The 9,955-nt window shown below is 43.3% G+C and overlaps 2 protein-coding genes across 2 annotated transcripts; both read left to right on the top strand.

Annotated features, from left to right (window-relative positions):
* The first annotated feature begins 273 nt into the window (after positions 1-273).
* On the top strand, positions 274-9,916 carry LOC145943977 (uncharacterized). Its single transcript, XM_083051895.1, has 5 exons — positions 274-373; positions 3,065-3,316; positions 4,050-4,341; positions 9,350-9,587; positions 9,688-9,916. The coding sequence occupies exons 1-5, from the start codon at positions 274-276 to the stop codon at positions 9,817-9,819; spliced, it is 1,014 nt and encodes a 337-aa protein (XP_082908021.1). The 3' UTR covers positions 9,820-9,916.
* On the top strand, positions 5,128-6,367 carry LOC145943925 (uncharacterized). The gene has a single exon (XM_083051847.1). The coding sequence runs from the start codon at positions 5,128-5,130 to the stop codon at positions 6,004-6,006; it is 879 nt and encodes a 292-aa protein (XP_082907973.1). The 3' UTR covers positions 6,007-6,367.
* Positions 9,917-9,955: the final 39 nt, after the last annotated feature.

Here is a 9,955-nt window from a genome sequence, read left to right as displayed (position 1 = left end):
ATATTTGCAGTTATCGTACATCAAAAAGTTTAAAGAAACATTTCTGTGATATATGCGAAATTTTTGCTGAAGATATTGATAATTTTAATAATAATACATATTGTTGAGTCCGCGGGCCGACTTTGTGATAACTCGCTGGCACAATGCGTCTCTCAAACTCTCTCACTCGTGCCCGAAATAAATACGTGATCTTAGGAAGCGAAATAACTTTAATAGGAAAATAATGTAACACAGCACAATATAATACAACAGTCGAATATTTATTAGATGTGAATGATAATCGCTGGCGGAGAATACGTCCTCACGGCACAACAGCCCGAGACCGAATTCGTCATGGCGCCGATAAACAATCGCGCGCTGGTTGTTAAACAAGGTTGATAAACAACCCTCCTGACGACGATCTCCCGCTTAAGGGATGAAACCCAGGGACGCAACACTGCCCTCCTTCTTCTAGATTGTCCCGATCAGTAATGGAGACCGCTAGTGTGTTCCAGCCGACTCCAGGGTACCGACGAATCTTCCTCCCTTTCCTGAGTTGCTGCTACGGGTTACCGGGTGATACGTCTTACTGGTCCCAATCAAACATCCACACTTTTCCAGAGTTGGACGGTTTCTTGTCTTCCCTGAGCTGCTGCTACGGGTTACCGGGCTACGTCTTCCTTACTCCACTTGAATATGAGAACAGGTCTTCAATCGGCTCCTTTTCCGGAAAGAGTTGACCAAACTCTTCCCTTCTTCTGCCGACTACACATCTTCCAAATTGCGTTGTCCCTCTCCTTTCCGATTTATGATCGCCGTCTTCAGGATATCGTTATGCAGGATTATTTCAAGTTCTTCGGACAAGAAAGGGGTGTCCACCGTGGATCCATCATCCCCGAACTCCCCAAGTCCTTGTCTCGACATTCGCTCTACGATCCACGGGAAAACCACGAATGAAAAACCGTGGGTGAGGCAGTCTTCTTTGCAAAGAAAGCAAATTTCTTTCTTCCTCAGGAAGGTCCCAGCTAGTTGTTATGCTTCGGCCACTTCAATTAGGAAACTTTTCTTTGGACAGACCTCTCCTTGGATCAAAGGCTCTCAACTGTAAAAGAAAACAACAATAACTTTGAACACAACTTAAATAAATAAAAGAGCACTCTTAACTCTCTAATAAAAATCTTTATTCGAATTGAACAGGCATCTTTTCTGGGTTCCAATCTACTCTAACAATCCTTTACAGTTCTAACAGAAAAAGGAGCTAATATATCCGCGTGAACCACCTTCTTCCTCTGCCTAAGTATTCTTTGAATGCAATACACCACATCGTTGAATTTTTTAACTATTTGGAAAGATCCCTCCCAATTACTTTGCAACTTCGGGGTTCTTCCCCTGATTCTTCAGGGATTATAGAACCAGACGCTCTGCCTCTCCTAAAATAAAATTTTTCTAACTCTCTGATCATACCAATTCTTCACTCAAGAAAATTTTATATTCATCTTATCTCTAACTTTAGAATGAATTTCTTCTAATTTTTCTCTCAAGATCCTAATGAAGTTTCCCATCGGAAGCGACTCCTTTCCTTGAAACTTAGGGGGATTTCCCCGTAATAAACCCACGGGTAACCTAAGATCTCGGGCGAAGTATAACTCCGCAGGAATCATTCCGGTGGTTTCATGGTTCGAAGATCTATACGCTAAAAGGAACATGGGAATCCATCGATCCCAGTCTCTCTGATTCGAGAAGATATATTTCGCCAAATAATTGGTTATAATTTGATGCTGACGTTCAACCTGGCTGTCAGACTGTGGATGTAGGACGGTAGTCCGCGTCTTCCTAATTCCAAGCAGTTCCATTAATTCTGAAAACAACTTCGATTCGAAATTCTTCTCCTAATCAGTGTGAATGTCTGTGGGTACTCCATGTTTGGAGATAAGTTGATTAATGAAAATCTCCGCTACCGTCCTTACTCTAATATTCTTCAAAGAGAAAGTTTCCACCTATTTGGTAAAGCAATCCACGATAACAAGTAAATATTTGTTTCTGAACAATGTTGCCGGAAGTGAGCCGAGGATGTCCTCTCAAAAGCATAGATGCCAGTTTTGCAGACACAACAGCCAAATACAGCCTGTGGAGGAGGTAGAGTTTATGAAAATGGTGCAAAAATGCATATATTGTGGAAAACAATGTAAAAAATAAATAAAGAACGAACATTTCATAGATCTATTGTACATTTCATATGTCTATTGTTCGCGATCGACTTAGCGCGAATTAAATTAAGCGCGGGTCTCCGAAGATGTGCAATCGCGCTAGAAGCCGCGAGCGTTTTGCACGCGCGCATTAATCATGCGCGAACCACTATCTTTGGGCCGATGCCTCACTGTCGGGGCTCAATCATCGAGACCCACGCATTTGACTTCTGCTAATAGGGCACTTTAATTCGCGGAATCGTCGGCCCGTTTTCTGGAAAGTTCGCAACCGTGCATCGAACAATATAAAATGACACTTCCGTCCCGAACTTTCCAGAAGACCAAATCCGATAAAGCCGCGAGTCGAAGCTGCCGAAAGCCCAGTCTTCCTTCGAGTCTCCTTGAGCTGTTGTGAGAACCTCCGGAATTAAAATTGTCACGCAGTTGAATCGCGTTTCCCTGCGCAACCAAATTGTTCGAAGCGCAGAAAATTCTTTGCTCGAGGATATTGCTGCGAATTCGGAAAGTGTTTAAGATTAAAAGGTTGTAAATAGAAGTTTTAATTTTATTAAAGTTAACGTTCGAGACATTGAAACCTCGAGTGCTTCTCAGTGTTTCGCCCACTCAAACATCCTCCATCAACGAACATTTCTGGTCCTTCGAGCTGGATCGGTGCTTACGAGCCGGCAAACGCTTGTTAGTGCAATCTTGTGCGCGTGTGATGTGGTCTCCCGTGCAGTTCGGGAGTGACTACTTGCAAAATGGAGACATCATTTGAAGACCTTGTTCAAGGGCAGTGAGACCTTCATATACGTATTGCTAAGCGGTGGAAAACATAAAGAAGTTGGGCCAAGCCAATATAATCTTCGGGGCTGTACAATCCCGTTTGACCAACCTAGATAATCACTGGTCGAAATTTGAGGAGAATCACAAGGCCCTGCGCTCCCAGCATAAAGATGCCCTGAAGAAGGATGACTATATAAAAGTGGATCTCCCCGCTCTAGTAGAAGAAGCCTACCTCTTTCAGAAGAGACTGCTTCTGGATTGCGCCGCACGGCTTACCAAAACGAGTCAAGTAGAAACGCCCCGCGAAGTCAAGGTCGAGCCGGCGCGTAGCACCTTGCACCGGATTCAGCTTCCTCAGTTCACAGGTTGATTCGAAGAGTGGCCATCCTTCAAGGACCTCTTCCTGTCCATCATTAGTAACGAATCGCAGCTCTTTGAGGTTGAAAAGTTACACTACCTTAAAGTGTGTCTAAAAAGCGAAGCAGAGTCTCTGATAAAAAATCTACAAATTACAGCGAAAAACTATTCACGTGCACAACTCTCAGTAATTACTTTGAGAACAAGAGATTGGTAGTCCGATCAAGCCTGTGCAAATTTACCTTCTTATCAAAGATGAAATCAGAGTCAGCTCCCGAGTTGCGCAGAATCTTCCATGGTGTCGCGTCCACTGTCAGTTCGCTTGAGAGTATTGGCCGGCCGATTTCACGCAATGAGGACTTTGTTCGTTCACTTGTGCGCTGAACTGTTGAATTCACGCACCCGACGAGAGTGGGAACACTCCATCAAGCAGTCTTCTGATCCACCCGGGTACGAGACGCTGCGACAGTTCCTCGAACATCGCTTTCACACGTTAAGGTACCTTTTCATGAGTCGCTCATCGCTCGTTTTCAGCGATAAAAAAAGTCACGTGACTGGATTGTCGCTAGCGACTAGCTATTGAGCATGAAAAGTGCTCCAGCGACGCGATTTAGAAAGAAAAATTCCGTTAATACACACACAACAGTTGCCATAAAATAAATGTAAGCAATGTCACAAGCAAAAAGATATTATAATTGGATGATTGAGTGTGCAAAAATTATAAATGAAAACAATATAAAGGAAAAGAGAAGAAGATTAGGATTAGCGGCAGTTATTTATTATTTATAAGAAAAAAACGACGTTACAAGAAAAACTGTTTTTGGGTTAATCTATTATTCCAAATAATACATACATGTGGATTTTATAATGCAATTTTGCCTACAGTTTTACAACAAATAAGTACATTTAGAAATTATTTTCGTATAAATGCAATTCAATTTGAAAAATTATTATGCAAAGTAGCACCTCTAATTTCAAAACAAACATGTCGAAAACCAATATCCGCCAGTGAAAGATTATGCATGACATTAAGGTAAGTTAAAAGACAAAAAATTAAAATAAAGTTATGCCCGATTGTCTCGTCCGGATGGAAAAACTATGTAGTCGTGCTCCTGCACGCTCCACGACAACAGAATTCAAAGCCTCGTTTAAAGCGAAAAAAGGGCGCTGCTCCTTGCGCGCCCGTGCGCTGCGCGTGCCCCCGTTCTTCATTGTGTTCTGTTCGTTAACCTGTGCAACACGTGTTCGCCTCATTCCGGTTATTATTTGTTTATTTATTCAATTTATCTGTAAGATCATCATCGATTAGGATGCCGAAGTATAAGAGCAATAAGCAAAAATCCTCGAGACATTCAGAAGAAGGGAAAGTTTATCACAGACACCGTTCGCGCGCTCATTTCCGTGACAGAAAATCTCGAGTGTTCGCGACGCAGAAAAAGATTACATAGTGCTCGTTCTTCGGACAGAGGTGTGTCGTCAAGGGAGTCATCAGTTCGGGACACTTACTCTAGAGATAGCTGCACTCGGATTCTCGAGCAGGTCCGCAGTCTTGTCGCTCATAACCTCCAAGGACATATCTCAGAAGTTAGGTCGCCTACGACGTCCGTTTCGCCCAGCGATGAAAATACGGCACCGTCCATGATACCGGCCATAAAGCCAACAGCAGAAAAACAGACGGTCGCACAAGCTGACCGGGGTGTTGTACCAGGTATGTCCACTTGTCGACCCACTTATTGGCTGTTTTCGTGGCAAAGAGTGGACATAACCGACTGTTATATTCTGCTTTGGTTATTCTTTTCAGTAGTACTAGAACCCACCAATGGGGAGGTCAATCGTCCGCCGAGCCTGGGTACAGTACTTCGCCGATCCGCCCGTCGTTGTGGTCCCGGATTCCCAGGATCCCGAGATCCTTTCAAATTCATATGCCGTAGCCAGAGAATTGTTCGAAGGAGACCAATCACTTACTACTTCGTCCGCCTGGAATCCTGTCATGCTAAACTCGATTCAAACTAAGGCTCGAGTTGGTCTGAGCGAAAACATATCATCCGGCCTGCTTTTCAAATACGAAGTAAAGGCAGACCTGGCGGCACTGGCCCCGCCTAAACTTAACAAGGAGTTAGTCCCCGCCTTAGCTCCCTCAGTTATTAAACGTGACGAGTACCAGGCGCGGTCACAAGCTCAGGTGGGAGCTTGCCTTAATGCTTTCGGCTCAGGCATATCAATTTTATTAAAACCAGAAATCTTACACGAGCTCAACGACGAGGCATGCTCCGCCTTGTTATTCTTCTCAGAGGGCATACATTTACTCGCGAACCATCACTTTCGGCTCTCCTTAATTAAAAGGGCCTTCACCAAGCCCTCCTTTAATATTATTGGCAAAAATGCCGCGGAGGCAGCAACCATTGACGAATTCTTATTTGGTCAAAACTTTGCGGAGACCCTCAAGGCAGCACAGGTATGTGAGAAGGCCGGACGCGATATATCCAAGGCGGCATCTCTGGTGGGAAAGAAGACCCTGCAGCCCATACGCCAGCAAGTCCCTCAACGACGTTCTCAGGCATCAACGCCTAAAATGCACGTCCCGGGAAACCGGAAGGCTTCTGCTCGTCCATCGACGGCTCGCAAGACAGGAGCCTACCACCCCAAAAGCCGTCACACTCGCTCTCGAGATCCCGGTCACGATATCATCGATAAGTGACGTAAGTACCGCAAGTCGCCTTCATAAATTGGTGGCACAGTGGGAAGATATTACCGCCGACCGATCGATTTTAGAAGCTATAATACAGGACTATCACCTCCCTTTTATATCTTCACCCCCGCCAAGAGCCTCTCTGAGAGAGATGGAATTTTCGAGATCTATTGGAGAATTTTGTCAATCGGAAATAGAACGACTTTTGCACAAAGGAGCGATAGAACCGGTCGAACCCCGCGCAGATCAGTTTCTATCATCATTTTTCCTAGTCGACAAACCATCAGGTGATAAACGCTATATTCTAAACCTACGATGGTTAAATACTTACCTTAAGCCGTCGCATTTTAAATTCGAGAACTGGCGTACGGATATTCGCCTTATGTTACCGGGATCCCAGATGGCTACTCTAGATCTGGAGGACGCCTATTTGCTGGTTCCCATAGAAGAACAGCATAGAAAGTATCTCCGTTTTCAATGGCGCAATATAACTTACGAATACACCGCGTTACCTTTTGGCTTGTCGACAGCTCCATATGTCTTCATGCGTCCTGTCATCTCTTATCTTTGTCAAAGAGGTTTTCAATCGGTCATTTATTTGGACGATTTTCTTTTCCTCGGCTCATCCCCTGAGGAATGTCAAGCTAACGTAAACGCTTCCCTTAATCTACTCCTATCATTGGGCTTCAGGATAAACTATTCGAAATTTCAATTACAACCATCGAATACTTGCAAATACTTAGGTTTTGTTTTTGACTCCAGCAAGCAATCTATTTCAATTCCTTTGCACCGTCGAGAAAAATTGTTAAACTTAATATCGGACATGGCCCACAAGACCAGATGTTCCATAAGAAAATTCGCTAGCATGATAGGATCGCTCATCTCAGTTTGCCCAGCCGTTCAATATGGTCTCCTATATACTAAGAATTTCGAACGTGAAAAATTTCTAGCGCTGGTCAGGTGCAACGAGGACTTTTCAGCTTTCATGGAAATCCCCTCCTATCTTAAATCAGACTTCACGTGGTGGATTAATATTCTGTCGAATTCCGACCAGTCCAATTGAATCCGCTCTGGCAGATTTGTTCGAGAAATTTTTTCTGATGCGTCTTTGAACGGTTGGGGAGCGGCTTGCGGCGAGTCGCGCACACACGGCTGGTGGTCAGAGGAAGACAGATTCCTCCACATTAATACACTGGAACTGAGGGCAGCCTTTAACGCCCTTCGCTGCTTTGCAGCCGACCTGCACGACTGTGATGTCCTCCTTCGTATCAACAATACAACCGCGATAGCCTACATTAACAAGTTCGGATCTATCCGGTATTCTCATCTTTCAGAAATCTCAAGACAGATTTGGCGCTGGTGTGAAGAACGTAATATCTTTGTTTTCACGTCGTACATATCATCTTTAGAAAATTATATTGCCGATGCCGAATCTCGTATCGCAGATCCCGATATCGAATGGTCTCTGTCGCACAGAGCTTTCCAGCGAGTGGTTAGGGCCTTTGGCCCATTTGATATAGATCTGTTTGCGTCTCTACTCAATTCCAAGTGCAGTACATACGTTTCATGGTTCCCAAACCCTGACTCGTTCACGGTAGACGCATTTACCCTCTCATGGAATAAATTGAATTTTTATCCTTTTCACCCCTTTATCCTGCTGCCTCGCGTATTAAGAAATATAACGAGGCGGCAACTGGAACTCTAGTAGTTCCTTGGTGGCCCTCTCAGGCCTGGTTTCCCTTGTTCCAACGTCTGCTAATATCGGCTCCGATAATTTTTTCGCCTAGTCAATCCTTGCTCTCTTCGCCTTTCAGGAATCACCATCCAGCGTGGAGGTCGCTTTCCCTGACTGTCGAGAGAGTATCAGCGAGGCGTTTAAAAATCGCCAATGCCACCTTCAGCCATTCCTACAATGCTGGCTTCTTTGTTTGAGTCGACCATTAAGCAGTATACTCGCCCTCTTCGCCTTTGGTGGAATTTCTGTCAACGCAGACGTTTACCCCTTTTTTCTACGTCGGTTTCTCAAACACTAGAGTTTCTAGCACAGGAACTAGAATCTACTTCATCGTATTCATCTCTAAACACGATGAGATAGGCAATATCGTTAATCTCCGAAAACGAAATAGGACAGCATCCGGCGGTCAGACGCTTCTGCAGGGGCGTGGCAGCACTCAAACCACCGCAATCGAGATATGATTGGGTCTGAGATCCGGCGCCCGTAATCGCGAAGTTAGATCTCATTTACCCGTACGACTCGTACCCTCTAAATACCATCGCCAGGAAAATAGTTCTTCTTCTCGCCCTCGCAACGGGTCAGCGTGCTCAGACGCTCGCGTGAGAATATCGCAGATAGTCATAGGTGAGAAATTAATTATGCGAGTTCCTGACCGTATTAAAACGTCAGCTCCAGGTCGTACCCAGCCTTCCTTCTGTTTTTCCCGGTTTAAAGATCACAAGGAACTTTGCATTGTTCGTATAGCAGAATATTATACAGATAAAATGAAAGACCTGCGGCCTTCAGGATGCGATTCCCTCTTTATTTCTTGTAATAAACCTTATAAAGCAGTTACAGCGCAAACTGTGAGCCGTTGGATTCGACAGGGATTAGAGCAATGCGATATAGATACTACTAGGTTTACAGCTCATAGTACCCGACACGCATCAACTCATGTGCTGCGAAGAAAGGAGTTGCGCTTGACCTAATTAAGCGTGCAACAGGTTGGACCGGCGAATCCCGCATCTTTGCGAATTTCTATAACAGGCCTATCATTAACCCAGAGGAATTTAGTAACGCGATTCTGTTACCATAAAAAAAAGATGAATTTTGTTATAGTTATTATGACGGCGATTTTCCGCGCTACGTTAGATTTTTATTTATCACACAACTTTGTAAGAAATGTATGTTATTCTCTTTTCATATTATATATGATTCTCCGTAGCAAATCGCATCTATGAACTACATAGTTTTTCCATCCGGACGAGACAATCGAGCATAATTGTTAGATTGAACGAACTTACCTGTGAAGTTCGATCCTAATTATGCCCTTTGTCTCGTCCGGATGGACGCCCACCCATTCTTTTTCTCTTCTTTCACTCCCTATAACATTGCGATTTGCTTCTTAGTCTTTTGAACTTATGAAGAACGGGGACGCGCAGGGAGCAGCGCCCTCTTTTTGCTTTAAACGAGGCTTTGAATTCTGTTGTCGTGGAGTGTGCAGGAGCACGACTACATAGTTTTTCAATCCGGACGAGACAAAGGGCATAATTAGGATCTTCACAGGTAAGTTCGTTCAATCTAACAATTATATGGTATATATATTTAAAAAATTTATTATAAAAATATTTTTTATAGATTTCTTGCTTCTGACGATTCAATGACTTCTATGAGCTATCAATATCTCCTTGGATTAACCACAGTTAGCAATATTATTTCAGAAACTTGTGGTGCATTGTGGTCTACTCTTTCTAAAGATGTTCTCCCATATCCTTTTACAAAAGAAAAATGGTTAAGTATTTCTGAAGACTTTGAAAATTTATGTAATTTTAATCATTGCATAGGAGCTATTGATGGTAAACATATTATTATTCAAGTAAGTTACTAAAAAATTGTTAACATTACTAAAAAAGATAAAAGCTACTGAAAAAAATTTTTTTAAGTTACTTTTTGGAACTACAGCCTATTTTTTTCAGTGTCCTGAAAATGCAGGTTCATCATATTTTAATTATAAAAATAGTCATAATTTTGTTTTGTTTGCGATTTGCGATGCTAAATATATTCACTACCTATTGATGTCTCTTACGCAAGCCGTTCCCAAGATATAAAGCTTTAAATTTGACATACCGCCGGCATTTGCATTACCCGATGTACACCGCGGAGGTTGTTCAGTCGAATTTGTATATCAAGTGGCTATAAAAAGGGACTGTGTGTGTGTGTGTGTGTGTGTGTGTGTGTGTGTGT

This window comes from Prenolepis imparis, unplaced genomic scaffold (assembly GCF_030444845.1).
Source record: "Prenolepis imparis isolate NDT839.2.m4 unplaced genomic scaffold, iyPreImpa1.0 SCAF_12, whole genome shotgun sequence".
In the NCBI taxonomy this organism is placed as follows: Eukaryota; Metazoa; Arthropoda; class Insecta; order Hymenoptera; family Formicidae; genus Prenolepis; species Prenolepis imparis.
The sequence above is the reverse complement of the archived record's forward strand: the minus strand, read 5'-3'. Positions and strand labels throughout refer to the sequence as shown.

Coding starts and splice junctions, on each gene's coding strand:
- LOC145943977 (XM_083051895.1), top strand. CDS start 274: ATGATAATCGCTGGCGGAGAATACGTCCTCACGGCACAACAGCCCGAG. Junction 374..3,064: donor CGCGCTGGTTGTTAAACAAG/GTTGATAAACAA, acceptor TGACCAACCTAG/ATAATCACTGGTCGAAATTT. Junction 3,317..4,049: donor TCAGCTTCCTCAGTTCACAG/GTTGATTCGAAG, acceptor AACAATATAAAG/GAAAAGAGAAGAAGATTAGG.
- LOC145943925 (XM_083051847.1), top strand. CDS start 5,128: ATGGGGAGGTCAATCGTCCGCCGAGCCTGGGTACAGTACTTCGCCGAT.